Here is a 26,515-nt window from a genome sequence, read left to right on the forward strand (position 1 = left end):
ATGAAACTTGACCACTCTCTCACACCATACACAAAGATAAACTCCAAATGGATGAAAGACCTCGATGTGAGACAGGAATCCATCAAAATCCTAGAGAACATAGGCTGCAACCTCTTTGACATCGGCCACAGCAACTTTTTTCATGACACATCTCCAAAGGCAAATGAAACAAAAGAAAAAATGAACTTGTGGGACTTCATCAAGATAAAAAGCTTCTGCACAGCCAAGGAAACAGTCAAAAAAACTAAGAGGCAGCCCACGGAATGGGAGAAGATATTTGCAAATGACACTACAGATAAAAGACTAGTATCCAAGATCTACAAAGAACTTCTCAAACTCCATACATGAGAAACAAATAATCAAATAAAAAAATGGGCAGAAGATATGAACAGACACTTTTCCAATGAAGACATACAAATGGCTAACAGACACATGAAAAAATGTTCAAAATCATTAGCCATCAGGGAAATTAAAATTAAAACCACCTTGAGATACCACCCTACACAAGTTAGAACGGCAAAAACTGACAAGGCAGGAAACAACAATTGTTGGAGAGGATGTGGAGAAAGGGGATCCCTGTTACACTCTTGGTGGGAATGCAAGTTGGTACAGCCACTTTGGAAAACAGTATGTAGGTCCCTTAAAAAGTTAAAAATTGAGCTACCCTATGATCCAGCAATTGCACTACTGGGTATTTACTCCAGAGATACAGATGTAGTGAAGAGAAGGGCCATATGCACCCCATGTTCGTACCAGCATTGTCCACAATAGCTAAATCATAGAAGGAGCTGAGATGCCCTTCAACAGATGACTGGATTAAGAAGATGTCGTCCATATATACAATGGAATATTACTCACCCATCAGAAAGAACGATCACACAACATTTGCAGCAACATGGACGGGACTGGAGGAGATTATGCTAAGTGAAATAAGTCAAGCAGAGAAAGACAATTATCATATGGTTTCACTCATTTATGGAACATAAGAAATAGGAAGATCGGTAGGAGAAGGAAGGGAACAATGAAGGGGGGGGTAAAACAGAAGAGGGAATGAACCATGAGAGACTGTGGACTCTGGGAAACAAATTAAGGGCTTCAGAGGGGTGGGGGACTGGGATAGGCTGGTGATGGGTATTAAGGAGGGCACATATTGCATAGTGCACTGGGTGTTATGTGCAAATAATGAATCATGGAACACTGCATCAAGAACTGGGGATGTACTGTATGGTGACTAATATAACAAAATTAAAATTATTAAAAAAAAAAAAGCAAGAAAGCAAGCAAGAAAGAAATGAGTATGATAGAAAAAATTATTAGAGGGATGCCTGGGTGGCTCAGTCAGTTAAGCGTCTGCCTTCAGCTCAGGTCATGATCTCAGGGTCCTGGGATGGAGCCCTGCATCAGGCTCCTTGCTCAGTGGGGAGCCTGCTTCTCCCTCTGCCTGCTCTGCCTCCTCTGCCTGCTCTGCTCCTTAATTCCCGTGCTTGTACTCTCTCTGACATAAATATATAAAATATTTAAAAAAAAATATTAGAGAACTAGTCTAGCAGCACCAAAATACAATGAGAAGTTCCAGAAAAAGAGAAAGAGAAAAATTACCAAAGAAATAACAAAAACTAATGCATCAGAACTAAAATACATGAGTTTCTAGACAGAAAGGACTCACTAAGCTCCCAGGAATGAATAAAAATGTATCACACCAACAAAGGTACTGAACCATACCAGTGAATACACTGAAAAAAGAGAAAATAAAACACCAGGTGTTTCCAGACAGAGGACAAAATGAGTTTTAAAAGCAGAAAGCAATACTGACAGCCAGGAGTCAGTCAAGTGGTACTTAAAAAAAAAAATGTAATATTTTATACACAGTCATATTATTGAGCATAAAAAATTAATTTTCAGATATGTACGATCTCAAAAATTTACCTCTAACCTTTACCAAATAAATCCCTGAAGATGTTGTCCCATCAAGATAAGGGACTAAATGAAGAAAAAAAAAAATTAAATGCAAGCAACAAAAAATTCCATCTATGAAAGTTTAAAAGGAAGTCCCATGATGATGATGAAGCAAAGTCCAAGGATGACACAGAAAAACCAATTCAATTAGAGCTGGAGGAGAAAGGGATCCAGAGGAAATATTTAATAAATTATTTGACATGGCTGACCATATAAAAAATTGTGTATATTTTACAGAAAGAAAGAAAGAAAGAAAGAAAGAAAGAAAGAAAGAAAGAAAGAAAGAAAGGAAGATTGATTTACAAAGAAGTTGAATGTTATAAGAAGAGTTGCTCTTAGATGCAAGGAGAATAAAAAAAATGAAAAACAATATAAGGCAAAGGAAGTCATTTTTAAAAGTCTATTCATGCCTTCCTTTAAAAATAAACTGAATCAATGATAATCCTTAATATTTAATTCATTAGTGGGATAGTCTCAATTGTACGGTTTCCTTTAGCATCTGCCTCACCCCCTGCCTACTCAGCCTTACAACAATAATATGGTAAAAGGTGTTCATAAAGTGAGAAAGCACGTTTCTATTATCGTCAAGCAATATTTTGTCTTTGAAAAGTTACTATCATAAAGAAGTCAGTATGAAATTGGCTAAGTAAAACAATCAAATGTCACTTTGAAAGTAAGCAAAAGGACAATTTCAAAAAAATAAAATCTTAGAAACAAGTCAATATACAGTATACACATCTGGTAGCTCATTTGTTGAAAAGTGTCTGCTGGATGCATTCATAAAATTTTTTTAGAAGAACAGTAATTATAATAAAGGTAACTTCCAGAAAGGGAAAAAGTAAGATTATCAACAAATATAGTCTTGAAAAATAAAACAATTTTTATTACATGTCATGAGCCTAATTATAAAGTATTACCATCCTAGATTCTTTTAATAACAATGTGTGTACTTTAACCCTCTAATCAAGAGTGTTTTTTTTTTTAAGATTTTATGTATTTATTTGAGACAGAGAGAAAGCATGAGAGAATATGAGTGAGAGGGTGAGGGGGGAGGGAGAGGGAGAAGCAGACTCCCCACTGAGCTTGGGAGTCTGATGAGGGGCTCAATCCCAGGACCCTGAGATCGTGACCTGAGCCAAAGGCAGACACTTAACTGACTGAGCCACCCAGGCTCCCCCAGTAGTGTTAAAGATAAAATAATACATGCAAATGTGAATTAAGATGAGACTTTTAGTTGTAGAAAGGACTGCCAATTATCTAATTTATTTTATAAATGAAGATACTGAGTATAAACAAGGTAAAGTACTAACCCAAGGCCACACAAGGGTTATTGGCAGAGTAGGAAGTACAATTCAAATCTACCATGTGCTTGCTAGTCCTGGTACTTTCCACCACACACTATGCTATCTCTTACAGGTTTTGATGCTATCTAAAACACTCAAGAAATTGACTTTGTACCATCTTCTACTTTTTTAAAGGGAATAATGCTACAAAGAAAATGTCCTAGAGAGGAAAATATCAGTACATTAATGGATACTTTCTAAAGCAAAATTATAAGTCATATCTATAAACAAGATATTTCTAATTGAGTAAACAGAAGAGTTACTTAAATTTAATTACTTAATTTCCCAAAGTCCTCCCTCTCGCCTTCTGTCTATGGTTCCATATTTGTAACCTCAGATTTGAAACATTAAGTGAAGGCCATTTTACTCTGGAGGTCATGAGAGTCAGATGTTTCGCTTTTTCACAGGCTGCAGCCTTCTAGACCTTTCCATCAGCTCCCATTTCACAGTCCTGGTAGGCTTTGCAGACTTCCCCACAAATTCTCATTTTTCTATCCACACCACAGTGCTCTCTGGGCTGAGATCTTCACTGTCAAATTCTCTGACCTGGTATCAGCTCCTACCACCTACTCAGTGCTTTAGGATAGATATTTCATTGACAATTTTTCTGATATTCGCCAGAACCCCTTGACGTATGGTGAAACCCCGGCTATGCCAACAGTAGTATAAGTCCTTAATTCCCCACAGAATGAATTCTATTTTCCTGACCAAACCTTTAGCCACTAAGCTGCTGAAAGTATGAGAAGCCTGTGATTCTGGCCCAAGGACAGGTGCCAGGAACCATCACTGGAATCTTGCCTGGAAAAGCAGCCTAATGAAGCATTTAAAAGTTTGGCCTCAGAAGCTACCTTAGTTTGATTCCTGGCTCTACCACTTAGAAGATGCTATGTCCTTAGGCAAGTTACTGAAATGCTTTGCCTCAGTTTCTCAACTATAAAATGGTAATGACATTTGTAACTACTTCATAGCATAGTAATGACAATATAAAATACAAAGTAAATAACAGAAAATGGTTAAATGAAACTATGCTTTTCAACCCTTTTTCTTCAGACTTAGTCCTCCTATTTGTGCCCAGTAATAAAAAAGAGAATATGGTTCCTGAGAGACTGAAATACTGAAGATGGGATATTTGTGAGCCAATCTAAGATGATGTTACAAAGTTATATTCCTGGAGCAGGGAACAATATGTGAAGAATTTTCTAAAACCAGATCATTCCCCTTTTACTTATTGATACTTCATTATTTCCATGTTTCTTGAACCGTGCCCATATTACTTTTCCATATGACTCACAATCACTTTTTTCTTATTTTTTGACAGATATGCCAAAAGAAATGTCAGATAAAGTTCAAAATACATACCCTTATAATACAGGTAGATTCAAAGCATGTGAATTGGGCTGGGGAAGGGTAATGTTGGGAGGAAAGTCAAAGGAGACTTTACACTTTTTGAATTTCTCATAACAAAAAAATATTCACATATTACTTTCATAGTTAACATTTACTTTAAAAATAATTCTAACGTTCAGAATAAATTTTTAAAAATAATGGTAACCTAACAATTAAATATGAGATAACATGAAAATATGAATCAGAGAGAATATCCGTGTTTGTACAGGAGGAATATTTTCTGAAAATACAGTATTTTCATTCTTACAACTTAAAAATAGCTCTTTTAACACCAAGTCTTTAGTGCTATCATTTTTTTCTTTTTTAAAATTTTTAAAAAATTTTTATTAGTGCTGTCATTTTTTTCAAGTAACTTTTCTGGCTAATCTTTTATCATCTTTGCGTTGCAAAAAATTAGGGAAAAAAAGCAATACTGGGACTACTTACTTTGAAAACATCTATATCTTATTGGATCTACTGTCTCAAAATATGCTGTATTCATTCAGACTTCTATAAATTCTTATTAAAGAAATCAGAGTAGAATAAAATGAAAAATGAGTTTCCTCAGTATCTAAATAATAAAAATATAGTAAGCCTTGCTGAAGTGTTCTATTCCCCATTGCACTCTCTGGCTATGATAAATGGAAATTGCCTGTCAGCAGGAAAAAGTGGATGCTATTCTTCTAATAGCGGCCTTATTGGCACAAAGCAGGCACTGGAGCACAAAAATTGAGTCCATGGGCCCATCTCTCTTAACACTGATCAAATCAAATGAACAAATCAAAAAGATATTTGTTGCTTAATCAAAAAAGCTGAGATGCAATAAGCCAAATGTTTTAGGTAGAGTTGGAGGAACTAGTTAGGAAACACAAAAACCACTATGTACTTCTCCATCTTCACTGCCAATACCAAAGCCTGCACTCTTTTTTTCTACAGCAAGTTTCATTGTACTCACAATTTAGAGGGAAAAAAAGCAAACCAACATAGAATAACAAAATAAACATATACTGGTGGCTAATATATACACATGCTATCAGTGTACTTACAGATTTGCTGCTTCTATTTTTTTTTTTTTTAATATCCATTTCCTCAAGGTAGAATAACCTTCAAACATTTTAACTCCTACACTACTGCACTGTGATTGAGAGGAGTGACACCAATGGTCTTGTACAAGCTTGCAGGGGGGAGAGAAACACTTCACACTCAACCGAAAGTGCAAAGAAAAGGAGTGTTGAATCTTATATTTAATGTGAACAAACTCAGGTATGCAAGTTAATAAGTGGATATGTGACCACCTTACCATGGATAGCACTGTGCTATCCATGACACATTCCCAACTATGCTACCTAAAAACCAAATGTTTTACAACTCCATTTGTACAACTAAATTTCTACAGACCTTAAAACAAACAAACAAACAAACAAACAAAAAACAACCACAGATCATTAATTCACACTGAGTTTAAGTCCTATTCTGCTTACTATCTGTAAGATCATAGGTAGGTTACTCAAGCTTTCTGCATCTCAGTTTCATTTTGAGTAAAATAGGTGTTATAACAGTCAAATACTAACTTATTTTTTTTAAAGGGCGAGTAGGCCAGAGGATTAGTACAGTGTCTGGCATATGATGAGTCCTCAATAAATATTAGATATTATCACTATTAAACAGTCTCAGATAAAAGTAGGCTAATCCCTCATGTCCTCTTCTGACTTACTATACTTTGAAGAAAATAATGAAGTAAAATATCCAATGATTGAATAGTAGGAAGAAAGACAAAATAATAGGATGGTTGGGTTTATTAGCAGTATGGATAAACAGAAGTTAAATTCATTGAGTAGCAACATACCAGGATTTACTCAAATATTTCAACATGTAAATCCCTTCCTTCCCTCTTTTGCTTCTTTACTACTACCATGATGTTACTTTTAAACATAAAGATATAAAGTATAAAAGGTAAGAAAGTAGTAGCAGGGGGAAGAAAATACGTTCAATAAAAATGGGACTTCAATCTATGGCAGCCGTGATCATTTTATATTTTTGATGGTTCTTAGAGACAACTCAATAGCAAAAGTCCTTTAAAAAAAAAAAGATAAAAGTGCTATATGCTTAATCATACTATAAAAGTCTGAATTTTAAAAATAAAATTATTCTAACAGAATACCAATTCACATATCCCACAAAATAGATTTTTGAAATAAGGGAAAAATCATTTTACTAGCATGAAATAGCCCAAACTTTTCTAAAAACTGTGCTAGTACTATAACCCAAAGGAACTTAACAGAAATGGATAGAAAGCTGTAGAACGAATTATCATTTTAACAGTTTTATTAAGTGATATATTATTTTGAAATGAGAAATTAAAGCTTAGGATGTATGTCATGAATTCCCTACATCACAAAGGTAAATTTTCTTGAAAATTTTGATAGAGCAATATGACTATTGTGAAATGAAGTACACTTTGATCAATAATGACAGGAAAAATAAAAACTAACAAAAGCAAGAATTATTATAAGAAATTTAAGGCTAGAATGTCCAAAGATGTAATATATGTACTAAAATAAAAAGTATAAGTAGGAAGATACTAGGAACAACAATTAAAAAATTAAACAAAGGGAGAGATAAATCACTTATTTATTATGAAAGATACTTGGTTATACAAATGAGTTGGCAGTTAGGTACCTGGATTCCCATAATTAACAGTATGCTAAGAAAAGAAAGTAGACTGCCTCATTTTTAACCATGCTGTCTAATAATTCAAAATGTTAATACAACACTGAAACAGAAATAAGATAAAAATTAAGATAACAATAGAAACTCAGCCTAAATGGTAAGATCAAGATCAAGATGACTGAATCACTCTCTTCTGCATCTCTCATTCTTACGTTCCTTGATCAGGTACCTGACCAATTGAACATTCTCATCAAAGGTTTTCTGAATTGCTGTATGGATTGATGGGGGGAAGGGAGGGAAGAAGGAAGGAAAAGAGTAAGAGTAATAATCATAAATATTATGTAGATAGTTATTTTCAAACTTTAGTCTGCATGAGATAACACCTAAGAAGTCTGCTCAACCCAACCCCTAATTCTAATTCACTAGCTCTAGAATGAGTCCAAAACCTACATTTCAACAAACACCCCAGAAGATCCTGATACAAGTAATTCATGGCCTCTAGAACACCATTTCCAAACCCTATCACCCAGAACTCTACGGTACAATAAAAAAATGGGTCTTGAATAAAGTACTCTTTGATAAGCTAGAAAAAAAGTTAACCATTTTTCTGAACAGTAGTGTTTCTCAGATCTTCAATATATATTTGAATTCATCCATGAGAGAAAATAATCATATTATATTTCCTAAAATTACTGGCCGTGGAATTCTTTTGTGTTTTACCCACCCATATCTATAAGAAGACTAAGACTTTTACACAAGAAAACAAGAGACAAAGAATAAAGTAAAAAGAATAGGACTAAGCTAGAAAATTTAAAAGCTTCCTTATAATTCTAGGCTGGAAGAGCAAACAAGTAAATTAGAAAAATATAGGATCATCTTTCATCTTAAGTAATATTAAATATGGGCACATAGATATCACTATAATAGGTATGAAATTTCCCCTCTATATATAACTCCAAAGTTAAGGATAATAACACTGGGCCTAAAGATTTCTTTAAACAATAAAGAAAGAAAATATTTCATAAAAGGATAATCTTTGTACACATAGACACATGAATAGTTTTTCTCTAAGATCTTAATAGTTGCAGATATTGGCATCGAAGTTACAGAAAGTATATTAGAAATAGAAATAAGCAGGCTTATTTAAAGAAGGAAAATTCTCTTTAGTTCATTTGTAAACAAAATATATTCATGAGGCCTAAAAAAATGTTTTAAACTAGTGGGAATTATAAATAAAACAATTTCAAGTTGATCAATTTAGAGTACTAAAAATCAACTATTTAAATTATCTAAGAGGCAATTTCCATATCTGGGTCATCAATTTCAAATAAGGCCATAACACAAAGCTGAATGAAATACTCTAGGTGACTTCTCTTAAATAAGATCTCTTCAGTGATTAGATTAAATATGGTTACTACAGATTAAAGAACATTTTTGAGAAAGCTGTTACTTCCAGGAAAAAAGCAAAAACTCTCTAAAACTAAAGAGGTAACAAAACAAAGGATGACAACTAATCCAAAAAGTATCTACATCTCCTTCAGGGAGGCAGATTTTTGAAAAGTGTCTACCTTGTTTCAAGGTAAGAAAGTAAAAAATGCCTCCCCTAAGAATTTGTTTGGGGCAGAAATTCATACCACTTGCGTAATGGAAAAGGCACATACACCAAATTTATTTAAAATGGTCTTAAGTTGGTAGATCTCCCAGGTACCTGGTAGTAACAAATATAAATGCCTCCTGGAAGAAGTTCTTTAAACTCTAACCTCAAAAAATTTTTATTGAGAAACTAACAATCTCATAGAAAAACTGGAGAAGAATTGCATTTACATTTCCTAGAAGAGAAAAATACAACTTACCAAATATATAGATACTCAAAGTCATTAATACTGAGGGAAATGCAAAATAAAATGATATACTATTTTACATGTACCGCACTGGATAGTATTAAAATATTGGACACAACAAGTCTGGGGAGCAACAGTTAGATTATTCATTGCTATGAGTGTGAACTGGTTTGGAACACACCGGAATTACCTAGCAAAGCTGAAGATGCACAACCCAGTAACTAAGCAAATGAGCACCTTGGTATATACCCTAACTCCTTGTTACCATGCTGCAGGAGACAGCTACAAAATATTTAAAACAGGGTTGTTTACAAAAGGAAAAAGATGGAAACAAAACTGCCAATCTACAGAACAAAATATATGATCTATTCCTTTAATAAAAAACTACACATCCGTGAATATAAATGAATTATAACTACACAGATCAGTATTTATGAATCAAATCAATGGGTTAAAGTATCAAATAACAAAAGAAAAAGTCTGACTCCATTCATACAAAATTCAAAACCCACAAAACTATGTGTTACTTATGAATACACACATTTGGAGATTAATTATTTAAAAAAAGAAGAAATGAGAAATATAAAAAGTTGAGGATGGAGGTAACCTCTGTGCTACATAGATAAGAATGTGATTACCAAGGATTCACAGGGGACATCAAAGCCTTTGGTAATGTTCTTTTTTTTTTTTTTTTTTTTTAAGATTTTATTTATTTATTTGACAGAAAGAGACACAGCCAGTGAGAGAGGGAACACAAGCAGGGGGAATGGGAGACAAAGAAGCAGGCTCCCAGTGGAGGAGCCCGATGTGGGGCTTGATCCCAGAACGCTGGGATCACGCCCTGAGCTGAAGGCAGACACTTAACAACCAAGCCACCCAGGCGCCCCTGGTAATGTTCGATTTTTGAAGCAGGTCGGTGGATATAGTGGACATTCATTATTATTGTGCTTTAAGTTGAATACATAAAACATAAATTCTCATGTATGTATGGTATATTTCATAATGTAAAACAATAACTCTTAAGAATGACCAATAGCAATATACTGGTTTCTTCCTTTGACTCCTGAGTATATGTTCACCCTTCGTCTTTCTCACCTCTTAAATTTTGGCCTCAGATTTCTGTGACGATTATGATAAATGGGGGAAAAAAATTACCGTGTTTCTTATTGGAATCTTCTTGGGTTCTGGAGGCATATCCTGTGGAACAAATTTCACCGGTTCTTTAATCTGCCTCCTTGATCGTTTGGTTCCATCTGGTAAGGTTTCCATGGCCATGTCTGCTTCCATGTCACTGCTCCCTGCCTGGTCACATTCTGAACACTGCCTACATAACGAAAAAAATGTAAGTTCATACATTTATTTTTATTTTCTAGCATTAGCTATGGTTTCTATTAATACAAAATTCAGGTACATGTGAAGAATATATAAAAATATACACTCCTGTAAAAATGACAATAGTAAATATATAAAGCAATTTCTAGGTGGACCAACATAAGAGATTTAGCACTGATGGCGGAGTCCAAGGCAACAGAAATCTGTCTTTCCACCTAGAAAACAACTGCATTGGCAGAATCTGTTTGATGCAATTATTTTGGAACTCTGAAGTCTAGTAAAGGCCTGCAACTTCCAACTTTCCTTTCCAAGGAAAGACTTGCACAGGTAAACTGTATTAATTTAGTCAATTTCAGCTCTGAGCCAAGTCACAGCTACCCATTCTCCAACCAAGCCACAAAGCAGGCAGGTGTGCACGTGTTCCTGCAGTAGCTTACATACAGCTGTTAGGAGCCAGGATGGGCAAAATAAACCACGTCCTCCAAATATTGAGCATCTGTGCTCTGATCACAGAAGTACAAAGAGGTGGGTAAACTCCCCCTTGGCCCGAAAAGACTTCTAGAACTTAAAAGACCATTTCCCTTTATCCCCCACCTTCATTTTTCTCTTTGCCCCCTTTTGGGAGCCAGACATTAAAGACATGGACATTCAAAAATAAGTGCATATACAGGACAAATTAGAAGGTGATCACACTTGCTCAGGGAAAGGCTCTGAAAAGACATAAGGCTGTAAGTTAACACCTTAGTCTGTTTCTCAGCACAGAGACAGCACACTATGATAAAAAACAAAACAAAACAAAACAAAAAAAGAAACAAACATAACCAAAACACAGCAAATGCTGGGAATGGAAGAAAATCTCATTTCCAAAGTTATCACATTATTAAATTCCAAATGTCCAGTTTCTAACAAAAACCTCATAAAGTATACAAAGAAAAAGGAAAGTATGGTCCATTAAAAGGAGGGAAATTAACAGAAACTGTCCCAGAAGACCTGATGGCAGATCTGCAAGACAAAGAGTTATTTTTTAAAAGCTCAATGAACTAATAGAAATCGTGGAGAAAGACAAAAAAATAATTTATGAACAAAACGGAAATATCAACAGAGAGACAGAAAGCTTAAAAATAAACCAAATGGTAATTCTGGAGATGAAAAGTACAATAACTGAATAGAAAATTTACTAGAGGGATTAAAAAGACCTGAGCAGCAAACTTTAAAGAAAGAACAATGGAAACTACAAAGTCTGAGAAACAACCAGAAAAACAAAAAACAAAACAAAAAACCTGGAAAAAAGTGAATAGATCATAAGAGGCATGTGGGACATCAACAACTCGACCAACATTTGCACTGTGGAAGGCCCAGAAGAAGAAAAAAGGGGCAGAGAGAATGTTTGAAGAAATAATGACTGAAAACTTCCTAAATTTGATGAAAGAAGATAATATAAAATCCAAGAAACTCAACAAATACCAAGCAAGAAAAACTCAAAGAGTCTCCCACACACCAAGATGCATTATAATCAAACTTTCCAAATAAAAAGACATAAAGAGAATATTGAAAATAGAAAGAGAGAAATTCAGAATCATCACATACAAGGGATCCTCAATAAGACTACAAGCAGATTTCTCATCAGAAATTTTGGAGGCCAGAAGGCAGTGTATCAATATATTCAAAGTGCTAAAAGGACCAAACAAACAAAAAAATTTGTCAACCAAAAATCCTATGTTCATCAAAAGTGACCCTCAAAAGTGTGGGAGAAATTAAGACAGTCTTAGACAAACAAAAGCTGGGGGAGTTTGATACCACCAGAATTGTCCTACAAGAAATGATAGAGAAAGACCTGTAGGGTGGAGGGGGAAAAAAAGGACACAAGACAGTAACTCAGGGCCCATTATGGAGAAATAAAGATCTCAATAAAGGTTAATATATGATCAATTATAAAAGCTAGTATTATTAAAACAATGGGTCGTAACTCTACTTCTTGTTTTTTAAATAAGAGACTAATACATTAAAAAAAATTAATACCCTAAAAGCTAATATTATTACAAAACTGCTTTTTCTTTTTTTTTTTTTTTAAGATTTTATTTATTTATTTGACAGAGAGACAGCCAGTGAGAGAGGGAACACAGGCAGGGGGAGTGAGAGAGGAAGAAGCAGGCTCCCAGCAGAGGAGCCTGATGTGGGGCTCGATCCCAAGACTCTGGGATCACGCCCTGAGCCGAAGGCAGATGCTTAACGACTGAGCCACCAAAGCGCCCCTATTATAACTGTTTCTTAAGTCCACATTCATGTTGAAGAAGGATTTAAATAAGATACAGAGGGGTGCCTGGGTGGCTGAGTCAGTTAAGCAATTGACTCTTGATTTCAGCTCAGGGCATGGTCTCAGGATCATGAGATCAACTCCTGCACCAGGCTCCACACTGAGCATGGAGCCTGCTTAAGATTCTCTCTCCCTCACCGCCCCCCCAAAGGCTCACACTCCCAATCTCTCTCAAAAATATAAATAAATAAATAAGATATACAAAGATATACAAATGACTAATAAGCACAAGAAAAGACGCTAAACATTACTAATCATTAGGGATATGAGAATCAAAACCACAATGAGATACCACCTCACTTCCAATAGGATGGCTATTATCAAAACAAAAAAACAGAAAATAGTAAAAGTGTTCACAAGGATGTAGAGAAATTGGAACCCTGTGCACTGTTAATGGGAATGTAAAATGGTACAGCTGCTCTGGAAAGCAGTATGGTGGTTCCTCAAAAAATTAAACATAGGATTACCATATAATCCATTCTTAAAGAGATATCTGTACATCCATGTTCGTAACAGCATTGTTCACAATAGCTAATTGTGGGAACAACCCCAGTAACCACTGACCTATAAATGCTTAAGTAAAATGTGGTACACATACAATGAACTATTATTCAGCTTTTAAAAAAAAGAAGAAAATTCTGCAATATGCTATGACACGGATGAATGTGAAGACATTACTCTAAGTGAAATAGGCCAGTCACTAAAAAGACCAATACTATATGATTCCACTTAAACGAGGTACTTAAGAGTAGTTAAAATCATGGAGACAGAAAGTGGAATGGTGGTTGCCAGGGGCTGGAAGGGAGGGAGGAATGGGGAGTTATTATTTAATATGTAGAGAGTTTCAATTTTTACAAGATGAAAAATGCCATATAGATTATTGTATTTAATATAATAATATAATAATTATTAATGTATTTAATACCACTGAACAGTACCACTTAAAAATGATTAAGATGGTAAATTTTGTTATGTGTATTTTGCCACAATAAAATGTTTGAAAAAACAAGAGTAACATTAAAAGAGAATTAAACACTGAAACTTCAGTCTAGATCAGTACTATCCAGAACTTTATGTTAGAATTATCTATACTGCATTATCCAGTACAGTAGCCACTGGCCATATACAGCTATTGAGCACTGGTAATGTGGCTAATGTAACTGAGGAACTGATTTTTAAATTTTAATTTTAATCAATTTAAATTCAAGGAGTCACATGTGGCTAGTGACTAACACTTAGACAGCAAAAGTTTACAAAATGATTGTTGAAAATCTTGATATTGCCAATTATAAAGGACCGTTTAAAAATTCATTAGAAACTGTTAAAAGTAAATTTTTTTCATATATTTTCTTCAAATTTAAAAGAATGATCAAAAAGTTTTTTACAAGCTTAACTTATAGTGTTATCTTTATAAAAATAGTTATAGTAGATAAAATTGTATTTGATAATTAGTTTACATATCATTATCCTTAGTTCATTCAAAGACTTCTTATCATTTGAAGTCATATTCCATCAAAACTCACATCTCTCACTGAATACAGTAAACATTATCAAACTAATATTTATTTTTTAAAAGTGACAACTTTAGGGGCGCCTGGGTGGCACAGCGGTTAAGCGTCTGCCTTCGGCTCAGGGCGTGATCCCGGCGTTATGGGATCGAGCCCCACATCAGGCTTCTCCGCTAGGAGGAGTTGTGTTCCCTCTCTCGCTGGCTGTCTCTATCTCTGTCGAATAAATAAATAAAATCTTTAAAAAAAAAAAAAAGTGACAACTTTAAATTTTGAACTCCAGTAACAGAGTTAAATGCAACATGCAATTTGTGTTAATAAGACACATACATTAATTGCTAAAATGCAAATTAATATTTAAGGCTTTGATTTTAATATCTAAAAATTCCCATTCATTAAACCAAAATTGTTAAGTAAAAATTTTAACACTAAAAAAATGACAAGTAAGAAAAAAAACAAGGAAGTAATTTACCATCTGTTAACTTAAAACGTTTTATATGTCTATTGCTAGAACAACCAAGCACTTTATTCCTTGGATTCACAGACTGGCACCAATATTAAAATACAGGGGTGCCTGAGTAGCTCAGTCGGTTGAGCATCCAACTTTTGGTTTCTGCTCAGGTTGTGATCTCATGGGTAGTGAGATCAAGCCCATGTTGGGCCCTGCTCTCAGTAGGGAGTGTGCTTCAAGATTCTCTCCCTCTGCCCCTTCTCCTTCCCTGCTCGCATGCTCTCTTCTCTCTCTCTAAAATAATTTTTTAAAAAATATGAATAAAGTGTAATATACCCAATTGCTCCTGTTTGTCCCATATGAAAAGACTAAAGACTAGGATGAACAATAAACACCTAACAGTATTCCTAATTGAAATAATGAGTATATTTTGAAACAATCTATTGGCAATCCTAAATTGTGAAAACCCCACAAATGTTATTGTTAGTAAATAATAACAAATACAACAAACATCAAAACAGAAATGCCTATAGAAACATAGCAAATTATATAACAAAAGGACTAGTTCCTTAAGTCATCATTTCTACCAGTGAAAGTGAAATGTAATCAAATTTTCTCAGTTCCAATTCATTTTTAACATACATGAGTTTCTGGGATATAGAAACAAGTACCTTTTTAGGATGAATCATTGTTTCAGTTATTTTATTTTATTTTTTTTTAAGACAGCCAGCGAGAGAGGGAACACAAGCAGGGGGAGTGGGAGAGGAAGAAGCAGGCTCCCAGTGGAGGAGCCTGATGCGGGGTTCGATTCCAGAACACCAGGATCACGCCCTGAGCCAAAGGCAGACACTTAACGACTGAGCCACCCAGGTGCCCCTCAGCTTTTTTTTTTTTTTTTTAATTTAAAATTTTTTTCTTCTGTTTCTCATTTTGTAACAATAATCTTTGTCAGGACATTCTCTAACTTCTTATGCTCATTCTCATCCTCACTAAAAGTAATACATTTAGGTCACAAAGAAACTTGCTTTAGAGCCCTCTGACAGAATTGTTATTCCCTGAACTCCACAACAAAACATTGACGAAATGTAACCACCAATGCAGAAATTTATCTATGTGTTTCAAAACAACTGCCACATCATAGTTACAGTACAGAGTCTACACAGATGAACATACCACTTGAAACTTCTCAACAATCTATTAAATACTATAGGCTCTATCTTTTATGTATCATTTAAGATATGAAAAAGCATCTCTACTACATTAATCAGTACACAAGATCCTAGGAATAATAATCTAGGATAAAGCTATGGCCTAATTCAATGGGATTAAGTAATATTTGGGGGTAAGGTCATAATTATCTTCATAATGTCAAAACACATACCTGGCTTCTTCTAATAACCCACTAAGCTGCTATCCTGTATATTTAATCCTGTGTATTTTTATATTCTACGAAGGGAAGAAAATCCTGTAATTTATAATTCCCATGCAAAATATTAAAAGTAACCTTATGTAATCAAAATATTTAATTAATTAAAAAGGAATTTTTAAAGTATAAGCAATAAAAATTAATATCAGGAATTTACACAAAAGAACAACCTTCATACTGAAATGAAATGCCAAGAGATTTTTCTCATTTGCTATACCTTCTTCATCTCCTACGCCACACATTCCAACTTATGTTTAGAAGAGGATTTAAAAATTTTCAATTACTAAAGAAAAATGATTTCCTTGTATAATAATGCTAAGACAAGTACACTATTTCAGTTTATAGAAAAATTTACTTGTATATGTTAGAGAAAAATAGATTTTATGAATCCTTAAATGTAACAAATTCAGTGACAATTTATTTCTCAAATATTATACATAATTCATGTTTTGCTTTTTTTTCCTTTACAAATTACTTTTCTCAGTCTTCAAAGATTCTGTTCATAGTCTGTTTTTTCCCTTATCTCTAAGCTTTTTTCATGTTTTCCACTCTTTTTAAAGGAAAATCTTCACAGGTGCCTATATAAAACTTTAGTGAAATACAAATCAAAACCACAATGAGATATCACTTCCAACCTGTTAGAATGGCTGTCATCAAAAAGATAAGAAATAATAAGTGTTGGAGGAGATGTGGAAAAAAGGGAATGCTCATATACTGTTGGCGGGAATGTAAACTGGTGCAGCCACTATGGAAACTAGGATGGAGGTTCTTCAAAAAATAAAAATAGGGCACGCCTGGGTGGCTCAGTTGGCTGCGCATCCAACTCTTGATTTTGGCTTGGGTCATGATCTCTGGGTCATGGTATCATCTTTGAGTCAGGCTCCACACTCAGCACAGAGTCTGTTTGGGATTCTCTCTCCTTCCGCCCCTCCCCCCACAGGAGTGCTCTCTTGCTCTAAAATAAATAAATAAATCTTTAAAAACAAAATAATTAAAAATAGAACTACTGTAGGATCCAGCAATTCCACTACTGGGTATATATCCAAAGGAAACAAAATCCCTATCTTGAAAAGATATCCACACCCCCATGTTTATGCATCATTATTTATAAGAGCAAAAACATGGAAATACCCTTTCTCCATCAATGAATGAATGGATAAAGAAAATGTGGTACATATATAATGGAACATTATTCAGCCATACAAAAGGAAAGCCATTTGTAACAGCATAGATGGATCTTGAGGGAATTATGCTAAATAAGTCAAAAGCAAATACTATATGACCTCACTTATATGTGGAGTATTTCTTTTTTTTAACCCACAAATTCATAAATAAAGAGTACAGATTGGTGGTTGCCAGAGGCTGGGCTAGGGGAGGTGGACTGGGACAGGGGGGTGCAAAAGGGTAAGGGTGGTCAAAAGCAACAAACTTTCAGTTAAAACATAAATTTACGTATATATGTATGTATGAATGAATGAATGGATAAATAAATAAATAAATAAATAAATGGGGGTGGTGCCTGGGTGCTTCAGGCAGTTAAGCATCGGACTCTTGATTTCAGGTCAGGTCAAGATCTCAGGGTTGTGAGATGGAGCCACAAGGTGGAGCCTGCTTAAGATTCTCTCTCTCTTCCTCTTCTTCTGTCCCTTCCCCGCACTCTCTCTAAATAAGTAAATAAATAAATAAGTCCTGGGGATGTAATATACAACATGGTGACTATAGTTAATAATAACTGTATTGTATATTTGAAAGTTGCTAAGAGAAATCATTTTTTTTAAAGATTTTATTTATCTGAGAGAGAGAGCACACACAAGCACACGCACATGGGTGGGCTGGGAGGGGGGAGGGAGAGGCACAAGCAAGCAGACTCCACCCTGAGTGTGGAGGCCTACATGGGGCTACACTCCAGGACCCTGAGATCATGACCTGAGCTGAAATCATGAGTCAGCCACTTGACCACTTAACTGACTGAGCCACCCAGGCACCCCTAAGAGAACAGATCTTAAAGTCCTTATCATAGGGAAAAAAAAAAAAAACATTTAACTATGTGTTACAATGGATGTTAACTAAACTTACTGTGGTAATCATTTCACAATATATACATACATCAAATCATTATGCTATACACCTAAAACTAATACAAGGTTATATGTCAATTATCTCTCAATAAAAAGAAAAAGAGTTAACAGAGGAAGGGAAGGATAAATTATTAAGAAAAACGGGAAGAAACCTGTAAATTATTCACTGAAGAGTCTGTGCTATAGATTTTCTTTTCTCTTAAAAGAATAAGCAAAGGTATATCAAAAGAATAAGATGATATGATAAATATTACTCAATTATCTGTCATATAATACTCTTCAGAATATTTGGGTTTTTTTTTCCAGAATATTCTTTAATTAGAAAAGGCAATACAAATTCTGAACAGACGGGTGATAGAAACATAAGATTACTCTAAAATTAAAAGAAGTATTTATTATTTGAGCTAATCTAATAAATCAAAACTTTACTGTTTATTTATACACTATCAGGCTTGTCTGAGAAGAACGTAACACAGCGTGCAACATTACATATTTAAAAAGAAACAAACCAAGATAATATAAACTAAGAGTAAGACAAAATACATTTCAAACAGTGGAAATAAGTACAAGCAAAATGGGGCCTAGATTCATTTCACTAGCCACTTTATCCCTTGGCAAATTCCTCACCCACCAAGCATTCTCATCTGATTTGCCCATTCCTAACCCAACCTAAGATGTCCCTGAGTTTTTCCCTCTCTTGCTCCTGGACAGCTGTGCATTATTGGAGGAAAATCAATTAATCACACTATTAAACCAATTCACTGAACATTCTTGGTATATAGCCTCATCAAGTCACCTGCGTTTTCCACAGTAACTACTGGAAACCATCTCCTGTCTTCTTAAGCCACCACCATCATCCCAGGTCCTTTCCCTTTCCACAGACTACTATTTCACTGAAAAGTCAGCTTGTCTAATGTGAACTTACTCAACTTCCCTACCTTCCATCAATAATTACCTCTGTATCTTTATTCTTTCCTGTCGCATGTCTTTCCTGTCCCATGTCTTAAATCAGTACAAAATAAGCAGTGAACTACTGTGGTATGGACCAAACAGAAAGCATCCAGATCTCAAACTAGTATTTCCCACAAGCAGTGCCGATACTAGAAGAAAAAAAATAAAAGGCTGGGAGGAGGTGCTTAGATCAGTCTATCAAGCAGAACACGGCATTTGTGAAGGGACGATTGCATAGTAATTCTAGCTAGCAGTGAACATAGGGGGTATATAAGTAAAAAGGGTGTTACCAAATACGCATAGCATAAAGACAGCAAAAGGGGTAATTGGTGACATTCAGAAATGTGTACCAGTTAGGCTCTGTATAAATTTAAGCCAATAACGGGCCCAGTCATGAGATAAGCGTCCAGGAACTGTTTCCCTAAGACCTTTCTAGGACCTCTTTTCCTAAGAAAAAGAGTAAGAACTAAACGGAAACTAAGCAGAGGTTAGGCAGTAGCGTGCAAGTAAATATCTAACACCTAATTCTCTATGGGAAAAAGTCAGTATCTGTAGCAGTTACCAATTTCCACGTTATGCATACTACTAACCACGGTCAATTTCTTTTTTTTATTTTTTTAAGATTTTTTTTTTTTTATTTATTTATTCGACAGAGATAGAGACAGCCAGCGAGAGAGGGAACACAAACAAGGGGGAGTGGGAGAGGAAGAAGTAGGCTCATAGCGCAAGAGCCTGATGTGGGGCTCGATCCCATAACGCTGGGATCACGCCCTGAGCCGAAGGCAGACGCTTAACCGCTGTGCCACCCAGGCGCCCCAACCACGGTCAATTTCAAAATACCAAAATGGCATCAGAGAATGCAGAATGGGGAACAGATGCATAGTAGCACACCATAACACGGTTTTTCTACCATACATATATAATAGACTTAGGCAAAAAGTATAGGTAATAATAAAATATTTGGTAAGTAAAATTGCTTTAATATTTGTTATCTTTAACATAACTTCAGAATTAAACTGAAAATGTTAAAAAAGCAAAAAGTGCCTCTCACAATTGAGATACACTAAAGAAAAACATAATTCTATAAAACTTACTCCAAAACTAATATACTCAATTAACTGCTAAGCAAAACTAAGTTGATTTCAGAGGCCAGAAGAAATCTGATCACTAAAAACTAGAAGATATTGAAGACTTCACTTTGCCACAATATTAGCTTCTTTTACTTTAAAATTCTGTAACCAATGCATAGGACCCTAAGTAGTTTTAGGTCTTTTGGGGAGAGCTTCCCCTAAAACATCCTAGGCAAGGCAGTTTATGTGAAGTTCTTCCAGAGACTTACATACTAGAAACCAGAGCTCTGCAGGCAGAGCAGTATTAGAAAAGTTCATCTCCTCATTTAAGGAGAGAACTGCATATCACTCCATGTCAAAGATCATGACAAAGCACCCTGGCCCTGGAGACTATTCAAACTGGCTTTCAATTTAGAAACACCCACCTATGAGATGTCTGGTTGGCACAGTTGGTTGGGAGTCTGACTCTTGGTTTTGGCTCAGGTTGTGATCTCAGGGTCATGGGATCAAGCTCCACATCGGGCTCCATGCTCAGTGGAGTCTGCTTAAAGACTTTCTCTCCCTCTCCCTCCACCCCCTTCCCCTGCTGTGTGCACATGCTCTCTCTCTCAAATAAATAAATCTTTTTAAAAAAGGCAAAAAAACACCCACCTAGGATGCTTATTAACACTGCTGGCATTCTAATAAGCCACAGCCTTTTCTTAACAAATTCTGGTTTCGAAAGCACATATATAAAATATACATATATGCACTCCATTATACTTGAAAAGAGCAGACTAGTAGGTCTGTCTCAAGACAAACTGATAAAAGAACACAACGAAAAAGCAATTCTGTGAAAATGGTGAAAGAATGCAACCTTCCTAATAAAATGAACAGAGATTGCTTTACGAGATAAAACAATGAGGTAAAAAAATATGCTTAATGTGTTTGACAAACACACGACTTTTTGTATAAATTACCATTTAAGAATCTGGGGTTTACTCTTTTCTAAAACTGAAAAGATAATTTGCCTAAAAAGAATACTGATGTTTATTCCAAAGTTTCCCGTATTCTATATTCTTCCTAAATAGAATCAGCCTATTAAAACTTAAGCATTTGTCTCTCCCACGGACTAAAATTAAGGAAAGGGTAAAATTCATCATACATAAGCTTTTATCAAACATCTGTAGTAATGTAATATACCTAAGTTAATGAAAAAAAATTTAGAAACATATGTCAAATGTTTCTAGATTTGCAAAGAATGGTTAAACACAAAAATAACTAGTACAAATGAAAAATACCAGAAGTAAAGCCTTGGGTGAAACTAATTAAAAATATTAAATTGCAAATAAAAGGATGAATATGGAGGCAAATTCCTGATAAATTCATTCAATTTCAAAACAAAAATAAAGCATTTAAGAAATTCTTATAAAAAAGTAAAAGAGAATTATAACACACGAGACAGAATTCATGTTTTAACCACTGCTAAGATACCACAATCTCAATTAACTAAAAATTCATTTCTCAAAAAAACTACTACAGATTTATTCATATATTATAATAAACATTATGACTAAAGTGTTCTCATCCAAAAAAAAGAAAATGGAAAATATGTGAAGTGATGGATATGTTAATTAGCTTCATTATGGTGATTACTTCACAATGTATATGTATATCAAATCATTAAGTTGTATATCTTAAATATATAGTTTTTAATTGTCAATTATACTTCAACAAAGTTGGAAAAATATAAAAAACCAATTAAAAATTGTGCTGAAAACTTTATTATGAAGCAATACAATATATATTTACATTGTTACAATATATCTTACATTGTTGAAACAGAGAGTAAACCGGTTCTAACATTAAAATCTCTTTCATTTTACTTACCAATAACTGTTCTTGGTCTTTCTTGGCATCCTCGTAAGAGGAGGATCCAGACATCCAAGGTGGTAATGGAGTTTACAGGTATCACACAATAAAAGAAGATGCTGATCATGGTTCTTCTTACAAATTCCACAACTTTGAATAAAGGCAGCAAATAAAGGATTAGAATAATTCTTAGTGAAATAGCTGTTCATATAGCATAGTTTTTAAATTTCACCTTAAAATTCCTTCTGTTAAAATCAAACATTTTTTCATAATACATGCTTTTTTATAATATCAGTACTTATTAGTTCTAAATATTTTTGAGACTATAGAAAAATAGCTGGATGTAATATAAATATGGCTCTAGAGTCAAACCTTTCATAGAAAGGCATATATAAAATAGTATTCTCAATATCATCACTATCTCAATGTTAATGATCACTTAAACCTCATTTAATATTAACTTAATTTTTCCCTAGAAAAGTAAATATTAAACAAAAACATTTTCCAGTTTTCTACTTCTCTAAAACTACAAGAGAAGTTAATTTACAAACAAAATTCAGTTTATTTTCTACATTAATTATAAACCTTTCAAGGAGTCTTCAACATAAAAATAAGCTAAATTTATAAATAAGTCTTTTCAAAATCTGACTTTAAATCTTAAAAATATACCAATTGATATTTATTGCAAAGAATGGGGCATTTTACTATTGTTGTTACTGCTACTTTGATTTTTGTTTGTTTTCAAGGAATCCAACTTCTCTTGTGCAATAAGGCAACTTAGCTACTTCTAAAGCACAAGCACCTTGACCTGAAAATCTAGGGTCTTTTTTATATTGAGAACATAAAGAGTGAGGGAAAAGTTGTTCAGAATCTATAAGACCCATCCATCCATGTACAGAAACAACAATATTTGAATTTTTAAATTATCCTAGGAAAAAAAGATCACATAAATGCTATAACAACCACTAGTATCTGGTCTCAATGTTGCTCTGAGTTAAAAAGGAAAATCACCTAAAATACAATCTGAAACAAAAATGAACTGTAGTGGTAAGTCAGAAGCACTGTGATATGTGTGATGGTTCCAAATGAACCAACTTTTAGGAAAAGCTGGACTGAGAATGTGCTAGTCTTCATACTGTACACTAAAACACTAGTGGGCTTTTCCCACATTTCAAGGAAGTCATTTGCTATTATCTATGGAGGAAGCCTCCAACCAAGAAGGGAAAGTAATTATTGAGATTGATATTGTTGTTATTGCTGCTATTCCTGAGAAAGGAAGACGCTGTGGGGAAAATATTTTTGTATTTACGTAAGTGTATATAGGTATGTATGTGAATTTATACATTTGTATGTGTATACACATATACACATACATAAATATACTACCATCTTCTAATTTTTCCCACTAATATGATCAGTTACATTAAAAAAATAAGATCCTAACCTATCCATATATGGAAAGAAGTCTTTGGTTATGTAAAATTACTACAAATGGTGAACACCATAAACTACTGAGACAAAAAAGTAAAAAACAAAAAACACTTCTAGAAATAAAATTATTACAACTGAGCACAGGAAAAAAAAATGCAGACAGATTCAAATTTAGAACTTATCTTCATTATCCACCACTGTACAAAGGCAGTAATTCATGTACATGATATCTATCACTCACTACCTAAAAACACATGCAAAAAGCTCTAAAACTCATTAAAGTAAAATAAAATATAAATGCCCATTTATATATTGTTTTAATTATTTAAGAAAATGATCATCTACATTATTTAAAGTCACTTTCCAATTCCCCAAAGAGAAGTAACTGTTCTCTTCCATGGAACTTTTGGATATCTATCTCCACCTATTTAAAGGATATAAGTCACTTATCATTAAAAGAGGAGCAAAAATCTCCTGTCATTCAACCTAAAAAGCATCTTTGATGAAGATTTTCATAAAATGAATATCAAATGCATTTAATATAAACTCTAGTATGGACATAATTCATTCACAAATATTTGAAGCATCTTGTTATTAAGGTATGAGTTTAAAAAAACACAATATTAATCTGTTATCATTTTATTACTTGCCTATAAAGTACTGCAGGAAGAATAGATGTCTTTTGTGTGCCTCCTTCTTTTTTACTTGGTTTTCTCTCCTTGGGTGCTCGCAAAATTGCCGGTATGTTCAACTTCTATTGATTTGAACAAATGCAGTTTATTTTGTTTTAAAGAAAAAACATAAAGCAACATTCTCCTCTATTTGCCACTCAAGTCAACTAAATATGCTAGAATTGTGAGGGAGAAATGTTTTACCAGCTATTACACCAGCAAAAAGAATTAAAATGAATTTCTGTCTCAAAGTTAACTTCCATTAGAGACCTATAATTACATACTTCCATCAATTTTCAGTGAAATACCAAAACATTATGAAAATTAAGCTTCTACTTTAGCTTTAAAAAGTGAAAGACAAGGACAAGCATTTAAGAGCTTAAAAAAAAACGACACACAATACACTTGACAAAAAGACTATTGAAACCGTTTATTTTCCTCAACATCCCAGCTACATTGGTGCTCCATAGGTTAATTAGAAAAATTATCTTATTGGACCAAACTCTCCACAAAGTGAATGAGATTCTTTTTGGTTTTCTACTAATCTGTAGTATGCTGGCTTCTGAGACAGCAACCATCTATCAAAGTCGTTTCTCAGTAGCCCGGTGGGCCAGCATCTGTTCAACCAACTGGAAAAAGTGTCATGCAAGTGGTACAAATGAATTCCGCTTCTGTGAATGTTACATTTGTACAAGGAAATTTGTGAACTTCTGTTAAAAGTCATTTAATAAATGAAAAGCCCTTTTATTTTAAACAACCAGGTAATCTTTTACACTAAGTAGGAGATTCTTATGAGATGATCTTGCAAATCAAGCTAAAAGATAATGCTAGCTTGGCAAATAAACTAATAATAGCCTTGTACTCAACACAAAACACCATAATCTTCCAAAAATCCATCAACAACCTATCAATAGGAAGAAAGGTCAATTCGCCATAGGTGACTGCTCATTCTCACCTCTTAAATTATGTTATTCATTGTAATATAAGCCACATACATCCTGTTCACAAAAGAAGCATCTTCAAAGCTAGCATAGCACAATACATATCAGTATGTATTACTTTCTAAAATATTAAGTCTACACAAATTGTACGATAAATTTAACCCTTCGTAAACCTCTGAAACAAGTACAATGAAAAATATCTCTTCTTTCATAAGCCTCCTTCACAATAAGACTACTTTCACTGTAAAAGGACCACAATGAGTCCCCTTCATCCTTTTAAAATATAACTTAAATTATTTTAATGAATTTTTAATTCATTGTGTGTGTGTGTGTATACACACACACACACACACACATATACACAGTACTAAAAAAAAGCATTCAAAAAATCTATTTGGCAATGATTCTTCTTTTTAACAGCAAGAACTTTAACAGGCTAAAAATGCTCAGCTATTGAAGGTGAAAACTACACTTTAACATTAAAGTTTCAAAACCCATCTCTTACACAACTCAAAACCACATCAACACAAAAACAAATCTCTCTAGTTTGCCTTTTAAATTTTACATCAAAAAAAAAAAAAGGAACGAAATATAACAGATGAACAGGATAGAAAAAAAAATGTGGCAAGGAATCTAACTGCTAAATTAGAGATAACAAGAATTTGACAGGAGTAACTCATGCTTCAAATCTTAGCTTCACCACAAATGACAGGTCAGTCAGAGCCAATGAAAAAAATTTGCAAACAAGACGGCTGTTAAAACAACCAAATTAAGCTACAGGCTCTCAGTAGGCAGCTTCCAATGCTCTAGATGTATTTCAGGCATTATCATTACCCAAGAAGATTAGTTTCCCCTAATCAAACATTATTTTTTAGTTAGGAAAGTTTTATCAGAAATCTGCTCTTTGAAAATAATATAGAGTGTAAGAATAGGAGATAGCAATTGGAAAGAAACTAACCTGCCCTGTGATTCTGCCTAGTAAGGCCCATATTCCTTGCCCTTCGCTTCGAAGTTTTCCATTCAGGTTCTGTAGTTCTTCTAAAGATTCACATAGCTACAATGTAAATACTCCAAATCAGTAAACCATTAAAATAAGGAGTAAAATATGGGAAAATTTAAATAATTTATCAACAAATGTCCAAGAGTATCTGTATGACAGTCCATATTTTTAACATATCTAAAGAGAGGCTATCCAATTATTGAATAAGCAGCACCAATAAGACGTAAGCATTGTTTCATGTTAGCATTTTTACTAATAATACCTATATTTATCATTCTGTTATAGTTTTCTACAT

At 34.1% G+C, this 26,515-nt stretch overlaps 1 protein-coding gene across 11 annotated transcripts in view; it reads right to left on the reverse strand.

The window, feature by feature from the left end:
* Positions 1 to 26,515, reverse strand: part of PHF14 (PHD finger protein 14) — a 228,355-nt gene that overhangs the window by 137,040 nt on the left and 64,800 nt on the right. For all 11 annotated transcript variants that reach the window (XM_008686328.2, XM_008686327.2, XM_008686324.2 and 8 more), the window contains 4 exons: positions 26,179 to 26,274; positions 24,259 to 24,362; positions 22,196 to 22,327; positions 10,352 to 10,520 (listed from right to left, as the gene is read on the reverse strand). In XM_008686328.2, the coding sequence (XP_008684550.1) occupies positions 10,352 to 10,520; positions 22,196 to 22,327; positions 24,259 to 24,362; positions 26,179 to 26,274 (501 nt within the window). The remainder of the gene's footprint in view (positions 1 to 10,351; positions 10,521 to 22,195; positions 22,328 to 24,258; positions 24,363 to 26,178; positions 26,275 to 26,515) is intronic.

This window comes from Ursus maritimus, unplaced genomic scaffold, assembly GCF_017311325.1.
Source record: "Ursus maritimus isolate PB19 unplaced genomic scaffold, ASM1731132v1 scaffold_3, whole genome shotgun sequence".
NCBI classification, from domain to species: Eukaryota; Metazoa; Chordata; class Mammalia; order Carnivora; family Ursidae; genus Ursus; species Ursus maritimus.